At 39.9% G+C, this 19,912-nt stretch overlaps 1 protein-coding gene and 1 pseudogene across 4 annotated transcripts in view; one reads left to right on the top strand and one right to left on the bottom strand.

Annotated features, from left to right (window-relative positions):
• PPP2R5E (protein phosphatase 2 regulatory subunit B'epsilon) overlaps positions 1-19,912 on the bottom strand; it is a 170,528-nt gene that overhangs the window by 75,694 nt on the left and 74,922 nt on the right. For 3 of the 4 annotated variants that reach the window (XM_006142387.3, XM_027768148.1, XM_006142390.2), the window contains exon 3: positions 3,557-3,753. In XM_006142387.3, the coding sequence (XP_006142449.1) occupies positions 3,557-3,753 (197 nt within the window). Of the gene's footprint in view, positions 1-3,508; positions 3,754-19,912 lie in introns of those variants that run through there. The other variant, XM_027768150.1, reaches the window with a different exon arrangement.
• On the top strand, positions 16,710-17,162 carry LOC102502595 (superoxide dismutase [Cu-Zn] pseudogene; annotated as a pseudogene).

Below are 19,912 nucleotides of genomic sequence, written 5' to 3' on the forward strand. Positions count from 1 at the left end.
GGTGATTGTTTTTTTTTTTGTTTTTTTTTTTTTTCTTTTTTTTGGTTTTTGTGGGTTTTTTTTTTTTTTTTTTTCCCTTGGCTGGGGAAGAGGGAGAAACTGAGAAAGAGAGAGGGTCCCCCTTCAAAGAACACAGCTAATTTGGGACCAAGCTGGTTTTTAAGAAAATTTGGGGAATTATGCTAAATATTAGGTTTAAAAAACGAACATAATCCAATGACATCCAATATGTTAATCAGAATTTGAGAGCCTCAAATGCCTACATACATTTTAAGAAGAAATGTATTCACTCATTCAACTAATTTCAAGTAGATCTGGTATAGAAGACATTACAGAGGCCACAGAAATATGCAGGGCTCCATTCCTCCCTAGAAGTACAGACTAATTAGAAAAATCAGATTAAATGTGTAAAAGGAAAAAAGGCAACAAACAAATTTCCAAAAGAGTGGATTGTCAAGAAGCAGAGGAGCTGATAAAAGAGAGAATAGGCTTTTTTCAGGAAACAATGGTAGCACTTGAAAGCCAGTCTTTAAAGGAAAATAAGAAATAGAAGAAGAGGTGGGGGGGGGAAGACATGTAGGTCCAGAAACAAGGAAAAAAGAAGGGCTATTTAAAAACAAACCAACACCAAATTTTGGTGAGGATGTGAAACAGCAGAACTGTTCATTGTTGGTGGAAATGCAAAATGGTACAGATTCTTTGGATGAAAAGTTTGGCAGTTTCTTAGAAAACTAAACATAGTCTTAGCATACGATCCAGCAATTGCACTCCTTGGTATTTATGCAAAGGAGTTGAAAGCTTAAGTCCACACAAAAACTAACACAAAATTTGCAGCAGCTTTATTCATAACTACCAAAATTTAGATGCAATCACCAAGATGTCCTTCAGTAGATGAATGGATATACTGTGGTGCATCCAGGCAATAGAAAATTATTCAGCACCAAAAAGAAGTGATTTATCAAGCTGTAAAATATATGAAGGAACCTTAAATGTGCATTACTAAGCAAAAGAAGTCAATCTGGCAATGGTTCACACTATATCATTCCAACTATATGACATTCTGGGAAAATCAAAACTATGGGACAGTAAAAAGATCAGGGTGTGCCAGGGAGTCAGGAGTAAAGGGCAATAAAGAGATAGAGCACAGAGGATTTTTAGGGCAGTGTGAATATTCTATATGATATGATGATGGTGGATCCATGTCATTGTACATTTGTCTAACCCCGCACAATGTACATCACCAAAAGTGAAGCCTAATTTACACTATGCACGCTAGGTGATTACGATACATTAATGCAGGTTCATCAGTTGCGATAAATGTACCACTCTGGTGGGGGATGTTTATTAGGGAGGCTATGCATGTCTGAATACAGACATCTGGGAAATCTCTTTCTCTCTTTTGCTACGAACCTAAAACTACTCTAAAAAATAAAATCTTGGGGCCAGCAGGTGGCATAGTGATTAAGGCACTAGACTCTCACATGGCCAACTGAGGTTTAAGTACTGATCCTGAGGCTGGACATTCGCACCAGGGGAGTGTGCATGCATGCTCGAAATCCCGAGAGGAGAATGGAGGAGAAGGGACTGTGATGTGGCAATTCTCCCCCACCAGGGGGGTGATTTCTCACTTTTGAGAGTTCTCTCTCTCTCTCTCTCTCTCTCTGTGTGTGTGTGTGTCTCTGGTGAGCACACTCACCCTACTGTAAAAATCTAATAAAATCTTTACAAATAAAGGGACAAATATACAAATGTTCTTATTATACACGGGCAAATGGATATGTACACAAGGATAGTCATGGTTCTGGTTAAATATGGTATATCCATACAATGAAATACTTACACAACTATAAAGAGAATAAGGCACCTTTATATGTACTGATACATACAAATATTATATTGCTAAGTGAAAAAAGGACAGTACAGAAAGTATATATATAGTATACCACCATTTGTGTGCTTATAAAAAAAATTATTACACATATATGCTTAGATACAGTTTTATATTCATGAACTATGCATGAAAAGATACAGAAAAAAAGTTATAAATAGTGGATACCTCTGTTGGCCGGGGCCACAAGTAAGTTAAAAATCAAGGGACTATGTGCTCTGCAGAAGGCAAGTGGACTAGAGAAATCCTAAATCTCAGGTTAAAAGATTTAGATAGCATGCAAAATCAAGAGCAGGGTCTCTCAACAGTAGCACTACTAACATTTGGAGCCAGATAAATGCTTGTTGTGGGGTTCTCTTATGCACTGTAAGATGATCATCAACATTCCAGTCCTCTACCCATTCATTATGTGCTGGTTGCACCCTCCACCCTCACACCTGGTTGTGACTACCAAAAAGGTCTCTATAGAAACTTTGTCAAATGTCCCATATGAGGCAAAACAGTTCCTGGCTCCTGATTGAGAAGCACTGCTCAAGAGCCACAATGATCTTAGTTAACCTACAATGAAAACATTCTAGCAGTACAATCCTATAAATTAACAATAAATTCAATATGCATTCAAATATGGAGCTCAGAAATATGCAGGGCATTGTTTTGAAATGACCTCATATATCAGTCATAGTTTCTTAAGCTGAGACAAATTCAAGTTCTTTCTCAACTCTGAACTATCACTTTTTAACCATATTTACTCTATTACAAATATCTTTTTTCTGCATTTGTTGAATACAAGTGTTAAGAGCTAAACAGAAAACGTAGACAGGTTTTCATTAGTACACACAAAAAAAATACCAGATCCCCCATTAAGATTCCCAATGATAAAAAGACCTTTTTGGATCATGTGTCAGTAGCCAGTAGTCAGTTAGACCAGTTCTCCCTCTCCCACCCAACCCCAAAGAGCATATAGTCTCTACATTCAAGATCTCGTCGGATACCAATGAAGACATCACAGGAATCTAACAGAAAATCACATTTTAGCTCAGCTTGTAAAAAATTAATATAATCGTTAACACAGTAAGAGCATAATTACTCGTATTATGCTAATAGTGTTTCTCTCATAACTCCTAATGATCGTACAAAGTGTAAGATGCTGTTCAAAAACACATGAAAGGCACTGCCCATGATTTCAAGGGGATTATAAAGAGAAGGATTACTTATAAAGCCAAGAGAGGCCTTAACTAGATTTTATAAATCACAATGTTATTAAGTGTAAAGCCATTTCTAACATACCACAGTGAATAGAAGGAAAAAAAAAAAAAAAACAAGACATCCAACAGGCTTGAATACTTTTCAAACACAGATCTAAAACTTTTGTTGATTCTCCTGTGTCTTTCCTTTTTCCAAAGCCAAAATCCAATAATACCCTGGCAATCTTGGCTTCATATTTTGAAGTCACTGATTCCTTCAATACAGCTGTAGTTGAAAAAGTTCTGGATTTCATTGTCATGAAACCATGCTGTTCAAATTCTAGCATCGTGACGACTACTTAGCTCTCAGAAGTTGGCTCTCATTTGTGGAGGTGACCTCCAGTGACCTCACTGCAATAAATACACTTGTGAGTCGCTATGGAAGATGCTTAAAAGTGTCCGCGGCGAAAAAAAAGAAACTCACCATTCTAACTACTTCAGGGTAAGTCTGCTCTGTCAAACAGCCTCTGCTTATTGTAATGTAGTCCACCAGTTCATTAAGAGTGGAGCGCTTGTATTCTTTCATTTTAAGATCAGATAGCGTGTCCATGAAGTCAAAAATGACACAGCACTGCTGAAGTTTCTTTAGGAACAGTTCAGGCTGCTCTGAGGATGGAACGTCTAAGAAAAAAAAAGGAAATTGTGTAAGTCTGTCATCAATTTCTAGGTAACAGGAATTCTCTGTGAAAGTTACTTCAAAAGCAAGCTAAAAAAAAATAAATAAGAATTCACATGACAACAGTGTTCTTTTTAACAGTTATACAGGGGTGGGAAGGGATACCATAGCTGCTACTTCAGAGACCTTAACATCTGAAAACCATGTTGTACCAACACAATTGACTGTATTTACTACTCCACAACCAAAGGTTGACCAAAATCCCAAGAGCCATTATAGGGTGGAAGCAAATTTTAACCAGAAACAACCCAATGTCAATACCCTTAAATCCAAAACACTGAAAAAGGTCAAACTTTCCCTTATAAGGTAAATGGTTTAAATTAGTTTAACTAAAAAATTTCAAAGCAGAAATGTCAGTTGATTCATTTTAATTTCATGCTGACATTCTTGGTATTTAAAGCAATTTTATGTGTTTATATTTTTGTTTTGTTTTGGCTTGATCTCTATGAAGTTTCCTTGTATAAGAAACTTGCAAAAAATCTATAAAATGAAACAACACCAACTCTCAGAAGGAGCACACCAATAATGGGAAAAAAGGGCAAATTCCACTTAAATCTACACTCTCTTGACCCATCTTTTTATCCTTACAGCAGGAGAAAACCACTAACATCTTTATTAACAAGTTCTCAGAACAGACATCTGTTCTTTTCCCACAAACGGCAGGTCAGACATTTGGCTTGCTGTCATCTCTTGGAAAAAAAAAAAAAAAGACATTTATGTTAGTATAAATTTCCCAGCTAGAAAGAACCTGAACTACAGTTGGACCTGAACTATACTAACTATAGGAGACAGCCCCTCCATTCCTATCTTCTTTCCAATGTTTTATTCCCCCCAAACTGGAGCTTACCAATGAAAATTATGGCCTGGGTAGGTTCTGCTGCCTTCATCTAAGGTGACTGACCCATTAATCCTTAAAAACATTCTTAGAGGTAAGCAGGTGGCATTATTATTCTCCATTTTATTTTTAAATTAGAGACTATCATTGTAGTCCCACAATGAATAAAGCTGAGTCCATTGCCTGGTCTCTAATCACACCCCCACACACCCTTTATACTAATCAAGATGAACTTTTAACATGTTTGACCAGTCACTTGCAACCATCCTCAGTGGCTAGCCTTCCAGAAAATGCTTTGCAGCAGCTTGATGGCATGGGCCACCTGTTCCTTGGGGAAGAATGGCATACAACATATAGCCCACAGCCATCCGCAACCCCAGTGGAGGGGAGTGAAAGCCAGCTTCCTACTCACAGGATCTGCATGACTCTTCTCCATAATCTACTTTCCCCACCTATGTACCATGACCCAAGTGCCAACCCAACTACCCAAGGCCTCATTGGTAATCCCTTCCCCCACAAAATACTGTCAGGGTAAGCCTAGATGAGAGTAAACAGGAAACCTTGAAAACACAGGTTTTCTATACTAGATATTGAAACAAGAAGAAGTCAGTATTTCTGAAGCTATATAGTATCATTGCTACTCGTAGCATAAACAAATTGAGAATTTAAAAATTATTAACCAACGTTTCCCCTCTCAAGACTCACCACTCTAAAGGCCCTCAAAGGCTTACTGAATGTTACAATCAAATACTATGGGGTTTAAGTTAAGGCATGAGGTATATGTCTTATCATATGCCCCCAGATTTAATCTGCTTTTAAACAGCCTCAGACTATAAAAACAAAGTTTAGTCAGACTAAGTTTTTCCTTTAAATGCTGCTTACATCAAGTGTTTAAATAAATAAAAACTAAGTAATTGCTTGTGAACATGGCTATATATCTTTATCCAATGGCCAACTACATGCACAGGCTCATCATGACTAACTAATAAAACCCTTCTGAGTTCTAACTCAGGTCCCATATACGTCAAAACTGAATGCATGTTTTGCCACTGCAATGGGAACAAGAAAAAGCTTATTAATGTAACATCAGTTAAAGGTTAAGTTCTTTATAGGAAATTTTAATTAATCCAATTTTTAATACAGTAACTTTAATAAAACCTAAAAACCAGATACCTGCACAGAGAACTCCTTTAGTCAATAAATATGAATTATGAAAGTATCTATAAATGGTAGTCTTTCCTCTTAGAGTAAACCATCATTTAAGCAGTGATGATGACAATTCATGTTTGTGGTCATTGCGATAATATGCAAAGATATTTGTATATTTAACTATTCAAAAAATTCAAGCAGTTAACATTTAGTCCTTTTTTTAATGTTATCCTGTTGAAATGTACCCTTTATGTAAACTGATAAACGTCATAGACAAATGTGAAGCAGACTATCGACCAGTTCAGTGGATTAATAATAGCTTACATTTATTGAACATATTGGGTACATTTATTGGGTGCTAGCTATAGCTCACTTAATCCTGACAACAACACTAAACAGTTTCCAGTTTAATAGATGAGTAAACCAAGACAGAGGTTCTGGGAGTTGCCTAGAGTCATACAGCTAATGAACAATGGAGACGGAATTGAAGCCAAGGAAGATGGCTCCAGAGCCTGGATTCATCACCATCTTTAAATATTCAAACACAGTGACAGGCCAGAATAATATTGTATTCTAAGCAAAATAGGGTATACAAAGGAGAATGAAAGCAGAAAGAAATCAACAAATTAATCTCCAACATGTCCCTCATTCATAAAGTGTGAGACTGAACCCCTTTTCCATCTCTTCAGTTCATTCCCCAGATTAACACAAAGCAAAAGCTATGCTTTATCCTTTATCACAGATTAAATTATTCTAAAATAATCTCCCCTTCATTAAATTAGACAATTAAGAGTCAAGACTTACCAAAACCCATTTCATTCATGTTGAAGGATGACCTAATTATTAACAGTTCAAGAAAGGGGCTCTTCCTATGACGCCTAACCCTCAGACAGACCCACATGGCTATGCTTCTCCCAACCTGCTGCTTTCACCCATCCAGACGGATGTGAAAAGGTAGACAGGCCAAGGATCAGACTCAGCAATCCAGAAGATTTCAAAGAAACATAAGAAAAGTTTAGTACCTATGGAAACAGTATCAGAAATATACACAAGTAATCTATTTACGTAAATATGTATAAAAAGGATCAGGTACTAAGCCATTAAAAAAAAAATCACAAATGACAAAAAGAAGCTATCATATAGGCAGTATACTCTGACCACAATGCATTAACATTAGATTTTAGTAACTCTCAACTACCCACCTCCCAAATCCAAGTTACCTGGAAATATAAACATGTCTGAAGTAACAAAATTGAAGAAAAAAATTATAGACATTTTAAAATAAAAGTAAATTAGAAGAACTAAAAGATATCTTAGAATCCCAGCACAGACCAGGCAGAGGATGCTGTCATCTATCTTCCAATGGAATTCCCTGGCCTGCACAGGCCATCCCTGCTCCCAGGAGAGAGATCCCACAGAATAACAACCACTAACAGCGAGGAGTCAATAAGTGGTTATGTAACTCCATGAAGGTCACTAGCACAATTCATCCACCCAATATTAGTGTATGTGTGAAGGGGAGAATGACTGTTCCAGTTAGCTCAGCTTGATGAGCTCACACAAGGTCAGATCCCAACGCTCTGGCAGAGCCTTTAAAACGAAGATGATTTCGGGACCAGCAGGTAAGCGTAATGGCTATATCGCTGGACTCCCATGTAGTCAACCGTGGTTCACATCCCAGACCCGGTGGCCGGGCGCGTGTGCGTGCATGCAGAAGATCCTGAGAGAAGAACGGAGGAGAAGGGATTGAGGCGTGGCCATTCCCCCTGGTCCCATATACGTCAAAACTGAATGCATGTTTTGCCACTGCAATGGGAACAAGAAAAAGCTTATTAATGTAACATCAGTTAAAGGTTAAGTTCTTTATAGGAAATTTTAATTAATCCAATTTTTAATACAGTAACTTTAATAAAACCTAAAAACCAGATACCTGCACAGAGAACTCCTTTAGTCAATAAATATGAATTATGAAAGTATCTATAAATGGTAGTCTTTCCTCTTAGAGTAAACCATCATTTAAGCAGTGATGATGACAATTCATGTTTGTGGTCATTGCGATAATATGCAAAGATATTTGTATATTTAACTATTCAAAAAATTCAAGCAGTTAACATTTAGTCCTTTTTTTAATGTTATCCTGTTGAAATGTACCCTTTATGTAAACTGATAAACGTCATAGACAAATGTGAAGCAGACTATCGACCAGTTCAGTGGATTAATAATAGCTTACATTTATTGAACATATTGGGTACATTTATTGGGTGCTAGCTATAGCTCACTTAATCCTGACAACAACACTAAACAGTTTCCAGTTTAATAGATGAGTAAACCAAGACAGAGGTTCTGGGAGTTGCCTAGAGTCATACAGCTAATGAACAATGGAGACGGAATTGAAGCCAAGGAAGATGGCTCCAGAGCCTGGATTCATCACCATCTTTAAATATTCAAACACAGTGACAGGCCAGAATAATATTGTATTCTAAGCAAAATAGGGTATACAAAGGAGAATGAAAGCAGAAAGAAATCAACAAATTAATCTCCAACATGTCCCTCATTCATAAAGTGTGAGACTGAACCCCTTTTCCATCTCTTCAGTTCATTCCCCAGATTAACACAAAGCAAAAGCTATGCTTTATCCTTTATCACAGATTAAATTATTCTAAAATAATCTCCCCTTCATTAAATTAGACAATTAAGAGTCAAGACTTACCAAAACCCATTTCATTCATGTTGAAGGATGACCTAATTATTAACAGTTCAAGAAAGGGGCTCTTCCTATGACGCCTAACCCTCAGACAGACCCACATGGCTATGCTTCTCCCAACCTGCTGCTTTCACCCATCCAGACGGATGTGAAAAGGTAGACAGGCCAAGGATCAGACTCAGCAATCCAGAAGATTTCAAAGAAACATAAGAAAAGTTTAGTACCTATGGAAACAGTATCAGAAATATACACAAGTAATCTATTTACGTAAATATGTATAAAAAGGATCAGGTACTAAGCCATTAAAAAAAAAATCACAAATGACAAAAAGAAGCTATCATATAGGCAGTATACTCTGACCACAATGCATTAACATTAGATTTTAGTAACTCTCAACTACCCACCTCCCAAATCCAAGTTACCTGGAAATATAAACATGTCTGAAGTAACAAAATTGAAGAAAAAAATTATAGACATTTTAAAATAAAAGTAAATTAGAAGAACTAAAAGATATCTTAGAATCCCAGCACAGACCAGGCAGAGGATGCTGTCATCTATCTTCCAATGGAATTCCCTGGCCTGCACAGGCCATCCCTGCTCCCAGGAGAGAGATCCCACAGAATAACAACCACTAACAGCGAGGAGTCAATAAGTGGTTATGTAACTCCATGAAGGTCACTAGCACAATTCATCCACCCAATATTAGTGTATGTGTGAAGGGGAGAATGACTGTTCCAGTTAGCTCAGCTTGATGAGCTCACACAAGGTCAGATCCCAACGCTCTGGCAGAGCCTTTAAAACGAAGATGATTTCGGGACCAGCAGGTAAGCGTAATGGCTATATCGCTGGACTCCCATGTAGTCAACCGTGGTTCACATCCCAGACCCGGTGGCCGGGCGCGTGTGCGTGCATGCAGAAGATCCTGAGAGAAGAACGGAGGAGAAGGGATTGAGGCGTGGCCATTCCCCCTGGGGGGGGGGGGTTCCCGCTTTCTGTCTCTCTGTCTCTCTCTCTCTCTGTCTGTCTGGCAAGCACACGCACCCTATAGCAAAAACCTCTCCAAAAAAAAAAACTAAGATGATTTCTTGACTGTTGCTCAGTCAAGAAAAGAATGTAGTGACCACCTAGAAGAATGTCGTGACCAGCAACTGTCTTTTGCTCTCCTTTTTAGTATTAGTCATTTTCCTCCATAATGCCCCTTATATCTTTGCCTCCCGGAACCCACTTATCAATTTTCATCAGTAAGCTGGGGAAAATAGCTACTTTGCCATCTAAGGTGTAAAACTTACCAACTAATTTTTAAATCTACAAGTGTGACATGTAACAGAAAAATAGACCTATACATACTGATATTTTAAAAAAAAGAGTAAACTGGTAACATAATTTACACACAGACTATCAAAATGAAACACAATGAATAAATATTTCTATAAAACGTTCATATATTTGCACTGGAAGTTAAAGCTATAACTTTACTGCAGTTATGAGTGAATACTACTTATAACATTATTTGATAATATTTATAAATCATATTTATAATCTATCCTAAATTAACAATACTTTTTACCTGAAAATGTTCTAAGATATTATTCACTTGGCTCTTTCACTTCCATTTCACTAATTCTCGCCAAAAATAAAAAATCAAGGAACCAGCACATAATGAGCATGTAAATGTGGTCACTGGCCCCATCTCTTAGATCTTTCCCAAGAAGTGTACAAAATTTCCATCCATCTATCCTATCAGTTCCTAGACAGCGACCCTCCACAAAATTGAACAAAATCAGAGAGAATTTTACTTCCATAACACACTAAGTCTGTATCCAGAGAAAAGTAAGAATAATATCTCAAAGTTCGAAGGATATGCTTAGTACTAAAATATTAAGTAGACCTTTCTTCCAAAGACTAGAGCATGATACACTAGCACCTGTTCATGTGGTCCATCCAAATCACTGCCAATATTACCTCTAAACAGATAGAAGCAGCATTCCCTTATCGTAGCACATATTTCAGAAAACCTAAAAAGAATCTATTAGCGGAATTATGCTCCCATTAGGAATTGTTTTTGACACACAAATAAATCACAGTTATAACCAACAATATTTCATGAAAACAAGGAGACAACTATAAGCTTTATAATGAATCAAACAATAAAATTAGGCTTTGTGGGCTATAAACTGAAGCCAAATATAACATGTTAATTACACTAGTTACTTCGATATAAAAAAGCAAGTAAAAAACTAACCCCAAACCTACATGTTAACAAAAATAAGTACTAAATATTTGCCTATTCCAATTACTTTATTACTGTATTTGAAGCAGTGGGTTCAAACATGTTTGTGGTTGATGACAGTGGTGTGGTGTGGTGTGGTGTTTCCACTAAAGAGTTTATATTTTATAAATGCACCTCAGGTGATTTCAAGTGTGGCTAGAGTTGAAAACCACTGTTTTCAAAGCAAGAATATTAAAATCCTTCTTTCATCCTCTTCACCTTTGAAATTGTTCCTCTCTCAGTTTATTTAAAGCCAGAAGTCAAAACTTTCAGTTTCCAAGCTAAGAAAGGTCCCTAGAAACATCCACAACAGAGAAAGTGTTCCTTGTCGGCTTTGGCTATAAATAAATAAATATAGGGTTGGCTGCTTTTAGAACTCTGGCTAATCTATTAGGAAGCTTGGAAAACACCTTCCTGATGATAAGCATACTTTTTTTTTTTTTGAGGTTTTTGCCTTGAGGCGCATGTGCTCCACAGAGACAGTAGGAGGGCAAGGCCACAATCCCATCTCGTCCATTCTCCTCTCAGAATTTTGGGCACACACGCACACATACCAGCGTGATTTTTAAGCCATCAGGTCTAGGACTTGAACCGTGGTCAGCCAAGTGAGAGTCCAGAGCCTTAAGCAGCACACTACCTGCTGGCCTCTGGCACACTTTTTATTTATTTAGTTTTTAAGAACTGTTCATTTAACTTTATATTTATCATTACTTTTTATTTTTAGTTTGCTACAGGGCACATGAGCTCACCAGAGGCACAAAGAGAGAAAGAGGGCAAGCTATTAGGTCAGGGATTCGATCTGCAGTTGGCCATATAGGAATCCAGCACCTCAACCACCACGCCACCCACTGGCCCTGCTAGCACACTTTTTTAAGAGGTTCAAAACATGTCTTACAAAATGGCTAGCAAAGATAAAATAAGTATAAATGGACAAAACTAAGGTGTCAATAACAACTGAAAGGCAGAAAGGCCAGTACTGAAAAGTCCAGGTAAAAGGAATAGTTGAGAACAGCAAATGGCATAATGGTTACATTGCTGGACTCCCACATAGTCCACTACAGTTCGAGTCCCTGACCTGGTGACTTGAAACTGATGCTGGGAAAAACCTCCTAAATATAAGTATAAATTACTTTTGTGCCATCAAACTTATACCAGGACAGAATCCACTGAGGTCTATAACTGACAGTTAATGTCTCTATGATTAAATCAGTTCCTAAGGACTTAACATTTATTTCCAGAGGTGGAGATACCAGTAGGGTAGGCACTGGGGCCTTTAAAATATGAGAAATTTTTGGAGCTTGCTGAGCTATAACAAAATAAGGCTGCAAGAATTAACAGAACTCTACAGCATCATGTCAATGGTCCCTCTTTTGAGGATTTTACATATCAGTAAAATTACAAAGATTAAAAAAAGCAAGTTGCCAAATTTTTTCAGGTAAAGTCATTAAAAAATAAAAACTGGTCACCATTTATTTTTACTGTAATTTCATAAAAGGAAGGACCTTTTAAACAGCAAAAGAAGAAAAAGAAAAGGAGGGCTGCGACCAACAAATGTCATAATGGTAACATTGCTAGACTCCCACATGGTCGACCGTGAGAACTGGAGGCTTGAAATTCACACCAGGCACATGTGCATGCATGCCCAAAACCCCAAGAGGAGAATGGAGGAAAAGGGATTGCAGTGTGTCCCACCCCCGGGGGTGATCTCTCGCTTTCTGTCTGACTCTGTCTCTCCTGGCGGCAGGGGCTCGATGGTGACACACTGTGAAGCAATCCCACACAGGAAGGTTTTCAGTCCAGGTCCAGAAACCTCCCAGAGTATGTACTTGCCCCATGAATTAGGGCTGGTTGAAGGTAGGGTGGATCACAATACCCCCGTTAGTGGTGCTGTCCCTCCCTCTCTCACGAAAGAAATAAACTAAAAATTAAAGCAAAACAAAAAGTCCTGGTTTGGCAACCCAAGATCTCTCTGAGATATCAGGCACACAGGCCAGGGGTAGATCGTGGTGTTATACTACTGGGAATGCATATCTCTTCATCTGGCTCTCTGTCTCACTGAATAAATTAATTTTTGGGACGAGCTATTGGCGTAAGGGCTACATCGCTGGACTCCCTTGTAGCCAACCGCGGTTCGAGTCTCAGACCCAGTGGCTTAAACCCACGCCAGGTGCGTTGTGTGTGCATGCTCAAGATCTCAAGAGGAGGACGGAGGAAGGACCAGCAGTTAGCGTAATGGCTATGTCCCTGGCTTTCCATGTAGTCGACCACGGTTCGAGTCCCAGACCCAGTGGCTTAAACCCACGCCAGGTGCGTTGTGTGTGCATGCTCAAGATCTCAAGAGGAGGACGGAGGAAGGACCAGCAGTTAGCGTAATGGCTATGTCCCTGGCTTTCCATGTAGTCGACCACGGTTCGAGTCCCAGACCCAGTGGCTTAAACCCACGCCAGGTGCGTTGTGTGTGCATGCTCAAGATCTCAAGAGGAGGACGGAGGAAGGACCAGCAGTTAGCGTAATGGCTATGTCCCTGGCTTTCCATGTAGTCGACCACGGTTCGAGTCCCAGACCCAGTGGCTTAAACTCATGCCGGGAGCATGTGCATGCGTGCTCAAGATCCTGAGAGGAGAATGGAGAAGGGATTGCGATGTGACCATCCCCCCTGTAGGGTGATTTCTCACTTTCTGTCTCTCTGTCTCTCTCTGTCTGTCTGGCGAGCGCACGCGCCCTATAGTGAAAATCTCTCCAAAAAAAAAAAAAAAAGAGGAGGACGGAGGAGAAGGGACTATAGCATGGCCACCCTCCCTTTGGCAAGTATACATGGCCTATAGCAAAAACTTCTCCAAAAATGATTAACTAACTAACTTTTTTTTTTCCAAATGATGAACAGAACTCATGGCTTCCTGGCTCAGAAAAGTGTCTTGAGGGTTTGGGGGGGGGGAGGGGGGCACACAACACTATACATACACATATATGCACGCATAAACACATACACGCACGTGCACACACAAAGTCATGTACTATCTCCCTGGACATTTTTTTCTCTTATATTTTCACTTTGCCCAGTACCAGTAACAACTTTTTCATAGGTCTGTATTTGGGGATCTCTGGGCCACATTATCACTTCATTCCAGCATTTTTTTCTAGAAATACAGACAACAAAGTTTGGGCTGGAATGACAGAATAATTCCAATTGTATTTATATCGTCTTAAACACTGAGAATGTAGGGTAAGCTCTGGCCTAGTGATTCCACGAGCTAGATCCCATGTGGCCAACTGTGCAGTTGTCCCTGTGTGTGACAAACATGTGTACACCTAACCGTGATCCAGCCTGGCTGAGGCTGGGGTAGATCTGCAGTGCAAAGACCTTGTTGAGGATGTATCTCTTGCGGTGGAGAAAGTGTTGCTCTCTCAAGAAGTAAGTCACCTTGGGACCAGCAGTTAGCGTAATGGCTATGTCGCTGGAATCCCATGTAGTCGATCGCGGTTCGCATCCTGGGCCCGGTGACTTAAAACTCACGCCGACGTGTGTGCATGCGTGCCCAAGATCCCGAGAGGAGAATGGAGGAGAAGGGATTGTGGCGTGGCCATCCCCCATGGAAGGTGATTTCTCGCTGTCTCTGTCTCTCTGTCTGGCGAGCGCACACACCCTATAGCAAAAACCTCTTAAAAAAAAAAAAAAAAAGAAAAAAAAAAAAAAACCAACTTAAAAAAAAAAAGAAAGAAAGAAAGAAGTCAACTTTAAAAACAAAACAGCATTTTTAAACAATAAATAAAACAGGATATTTACAAAATAAATCTCTTTCTTTGCAGCTGGTCTCCCGGCCACAAAGCCACTATCTCCTAGTAAAAATAATCACTGCAACCTAAGACATGAAAGTTATCGATGCAATTCTAAGCACAGCCTTTATCTGGATTTCTGCCACCCTTTCCCCCTTTGTAAGAGAGACAGAGATAGAGAAGGAAAGGAACAAAAAAGAGAGAGGTATTTTTAACAGGGTCTCACCAAGCCATGATCCTCCCACCCCAGGCTCCCAATTAGCTAGAATTACAAGCACTCCCAACCTTGCACGTATGTCCAGGGTGGCCCAGAACCAAAACCCATGCAACCTCTAGCCTCTCAAGGGGTGATGCCATCGTGTACCACTGCAGTTAGGCCTGCTTCTGAACCATATCCTATGTTCTGCGCTGTACCCTACGGCTTAGCTAAACATGTCACTGGGTAGTACAAACATTTTCTATTGGTTGTACTGAAAGAAACTTTCCCTTTCAGAAAACTTATGGGTATTACATAACCATATATTCCACTTAAGGAGCCAGACCAAATATGAGGAAATTAGAGTTGGCCTTAATAAGTAAAATAAAATTAAGTTAGGAAACTAAATCCACTATCTCAAAAGTCTGTCGGTTGTAATTAAAAACAATAAAAAATCACAGAACCATTTAGGATGTCAAATGAATTAGCTTTCTTGCAGCATATCTAGGAACTTGGGGAAAAATGCAAACCCAGTAAACCCATTCTGCATTCTTCCATACTGCTGAGGTCATCCTTTGGGCCATGCATACCTAGACTTTGAAATCAGGGGGCTTTGGTCTCATCAGGCCCATGTGTACCAGCTGTGCAGTCTGGGGTGTTGCAGTTTGACGGTTAAGACCACAGAGCTACAGAGTCAGACTGCTGGATTTCAAATGACTTTGCCACTACCTTGCTGGGAAAACTTGGAGAAGCTCTATGCCCCGTTTTGTTTTCATATGGAAATCAGGGCATAATAACGGTACCTACCTCAGAGTGGAGGTAAGAAATAAGAAAGTGAATAAAAATAAAAACACACAGAAGAGTGTCTGAAACACACTGAGTGACTAATAAACTAGTTGCAAAATTACTATTAAAAAGCACCACTAGGGGCCAGCAGGTGGCATAGTGGGTAAAGGCACTGGATTCCCATATGGCCAATCGCAGTTCCAGTCCTAGACCTGGTGGCTAGCTTTCTCCCTTTCCCTATCCTCTCCCTCTCTCTCTCTGTCTGGTCAAATTTTAAAATAGTAATAAATGAAATTAAATAAATCTTACCAAAAAAAGAAGGAAAAAAGTACCACTGAATCTTAGTATCCTTTATAAAAAGAGTTAATGGGAACCAGCAGTTAGCGTAATGGCTATGTCGCTGGACTCCCACGTAGTCAACCGTGGTTCGCGTCCCGTACCCGGTGGCTTAAAACTCATGCCGGGCGCATGTGCATGCGTGCCCAAGATCCCGAGAGGAGAGTGGAGGAGAAGGGATTGCAGCGTGACCATCCCCCCCCGGGGGATGATTTCTTGCTTTCTGCCTCTATGTCTCTCTCTGTCTGTCTGGCGAGCGCACGCGCCCTATAGCGAAAACCTCTCCAAAAAAAAAAAAAGAGTTAAGACTAGTATCTCTGTCACAATGGCATCTCAAGGATTCCATGAAATAGCATAATACATAAAATGTTTCACCCAATGCCTGGAATATGAAAAATGTTTAATGTCATCTTAAAAAAATTAGGGCTAGCAGGTGGCGTGGTGGTTATGGTACTAGATACCCACATGACCAGCCTCCTTCAAGACCAGAATGTGGTAGTTTGAAAAGCACACAAGGTTCGTGTGTCTTGTGTGCCCAAAATTCCACAAGTAGAATGGAGAAGGGATGGCTGTGTGGCCCTTTCCCCAGGAAGTGATTTCTCACTTTCCCTTTCTCTGTCTCTCTCTCTCCAGTGAACACACACACCTTATAGCAAAAGCCTATAAAAATTAACAGGGACCAGCCCCACAGCACACCAGTTACAGGAGATGGATTCCATATGGCTCAAACTAGTTTCAATCCCAGACCTGGCAGCTTAAAAAACACTCCAGGCAACGTGCCTGTCTCCTGCAGCAAACCTGCCTGCTGTTGGCACCCTAGGAGCCCAGACTGGAGCATGACCCCCACAAGTTATGGCATCAAAGGCAGTGTGCATGCTAAAGGATGATGGCCCAGTGCAGAGCACCATCCACTTTGAGCAGGAGAAAGGGTCAGTTTTAGTAACTGGATGCATCATGGGGCTGAAGGCCAGCAAAGATTCCATATCCATCAATTTGGAGATAATACACGGGCTGTACCAGTGTTGGTCCTCCCTTTAATCCTGAATCTGAAAAACATGGTGGGCCAAATGATCAAGAGTTGCATGTTGGAGACCTGGGCAATGTGACTGCAGGCAAAGATGGTGTAGCCAATGAGTCTACTGAAGATGTTGTGACCTCACTTTCAGGAGCTCCTTCCATCACTGGCTGTGCAACGGTGGTCCATGAAAAGCAGATGACTTAGGCAGAGGTGGAAATGAATAAAGTATAAAGATGGGAAATGCTGCAAGTCATTTGGCTTGTGGCATAATTGGGATTGCCCAGTAAACATTACCTTGGATGCAGTGATTCAAGTCCCAGAAACTCATCCGTGATCCTACTAGCTATAGAAATTTAATTTGATCAATACAGCAAAAATCTCTCTAAATAAATTTATTGATATATATAATATTTCCCCCTCCTTTGTGTGTGTGTGTGTGTGTGTGTGTGTGTGTTCAGTTGGATAAGCCACGTCAGAAGAACATATTGACCTTCCCCTGCCAATATCCAGTGAGATTACTTCAAAATGAAATTATAACTTGTTTAGAGGAAAGGTGAAAATCAGGATGCAAATACATGAAATGATTCAGCTCCAAGACATGAATTAGCAATGTGCCAAAATCCTGGAGATTGAAGAGAGTTAGCATTTGGATGAATGAATGAATGAAAGACAAACAGCATTTGGACAAAGAAGGAAGAATTTATGAAGAGTTCAACAATCTAGATGGGCACTGTTAAGACAGGACACATCCAGTTCTCACACATCCCCAAAAGCTTCCTTCTGAAAGAACTGGAGTTTTATCAAGTTTGCAAAAAAAAAAAAAAAAAAAAGAAACAAACAAACAAGCAAGCAATGTTTAACAGCTTTGTCCTTCAAGTCTAACTTTTAAATTATTATACAGATGTTAATACTTACAAATCTCAGCTAAAACTAGTGATTCACACTTAACGGAGTTCTTTACAACATATTCAAAATGAACAGTATAGACTTCCCACTAAAACAACACTGAATCACTTCAAGGTATTCTGAATTTTTTTATTGCCACATACCCTATTATTTAAAGATCCAAGGTCTTAGCTAAAATTCTGCAAACTTTTAATACTATTCTAACAAAACTTCAGGCTAAGTCTAGAAGAAATATGATAGGTAGTTTCATCCTTCCCAGAACAAGTATTTATTTAGAAGCTATCATATTTAATTTAATAATCATTCATTCATTCATTCTACAAATATTTATAGAACACATTTTACATGTCAGGCACTAGTCTAGCCCTTAAATATACATAACTGAGCAAAGCCAAACAATATCTTAGCCTTCATAGAGTTTACAGACCAAACAGGGAGAAATGCTACCCAAAAGTCACATAAATAAATATAAAAGTAAAACAGTGTGCACTTATCAGGTACAAGGTATTATAAGAACATATGCTATAGAGAATGGTATTTGTCCTCAAATGAAATTTACAGGGAACCAGCAGTTAGCATAATGGCTATGTCGCTGGACTCCCACGTAGTCGACCGCGGTTCACGTCCCGGACCCGGTGGCTTAAAAAAAATCACGCCAGGCGCACGTGCATGCGTGCCCAAGATCCCGAGAGGAGAATGGAGGAGAAGGGATTGCGGCATGACCATCCCCCCGGGGGGTGATTTCTCGCTTTCTGTCTCTATGTCTCTCTCTCTCTCTGTCTGGTGAGCGCATGCGCCCTATAGTGAAAATCTCTCCAAAAAAAAAAAAAAAGAAAGAAATTTACAGTTAAATGGAAAGTAAGAATAGCATATATAGGGACGTGCACCTAGAGTAATGGTTATGTCTCTGGACTCCCACATAGTTGACTGTGGTTCAAGTCCCAGGCCTGGTGGCTTAAAACTCACACTGGACATGGGTGTGTGTGGCCAAAATTCTTGAGAGGAGAATGGAGAAGAAGGGATTGTAGAGTGGCCATCCCCTCTGGGAGGTGATTTCTCTGGGTGGTTTCTGTCTCTCTGTCTCTCAGGAAGCGCACATGCCCTATAGCAAAAATCTCTCTCAAAAAAACCAAAAAGGAACGGCATATATAAATATGTACCAAAAATGCAAAAATTTTTTTAAAAAAGCAAAAACTTTCATGGATCAACTTGAGATACAGAAAAGAAATAAGTACTCAGTGAGGACGTAAAACATTCCAGCCAGACTCCTACTTACCCTCTAATTAAAGTCTTGCAAAAAATACTACAAGGTAAGCATTAATATTCTCATTTTAAATGTACAAAAATTGAGGGACCAGGCACACTGTTAACATGATGCTCTGTGAGGCAATCCCACATGGAAAGGTTCCAGTCCAAGTCCAGAGGACCTGAGTACTCCAAGCACACGTCTGCCCATGATCCAGCGCTAGCCGAAGGCTGGGCTAGACCCTGTTGCAGGTGCTATCCTTTTTCTCTAATTCACTTATGGATGCAATAAACAATTGTAAAAATTTTTGCTAGAGGGCATGTGCAATTGCTAGAGAGAAAAAGAGATGGAAGTAATAAGAAAGCACCCCCAGTGGGGCATAGCCATGCTACAATCCCTTCTCCTCCACCTCTCCCTCAAGATTTTGGACATGCACGCATTTGTACCTGGTGTTTTTTTCAAGCCACCATGTCAGGACTCAATGCAGCCAGCCATGTGGGATCAAACCACCATGTAACGAGCTGGCCCTAAACTTTCTCCCTGTCTGTCTCTGTCTGTCTGTCTTTCTGTCTCTCTCTGGTGAGCACATGCTCCATGTAGCAAAACTTTACAAAAATTAAAAAAAAAAAAAAAAAAGACTGGGGACCAGCAGTTGGCCTAATGGCAATGTCACTGGACTCCCATGTAGTCGACCGCATTTCGAGTCCTGGACCTGGTGACTTAAGCTCAGGCCGGGTGCATGTATGTGCGTGCCCAAGACCCCGAGAGGAGAATGGAAGAGAAGGGATCGCAGCATGGCCATCCCCCCGGGGGGGTGATTTCTTGCTTTCTGTCTCTGTCTCTCTGGCGAGCACACGCACCCTACAGCAAAAACCTCTTCCCCAT

This window comes from Tupaia chinensis, unplaced genomic scaffold (genome assembly GCF_000334495.1).
Source record: "Tupaia chinensis unplaced genomic scaffold, TupChi_1.0 Scaffold000075_1, whole genome shotgun sequence".
NCBI classification, from domain to species: Eukaryota; Metazoa; Chordata; class Mammalia; order Scandentia; family Tupaiidae; genus Tupaia; species Tupaia belangeri.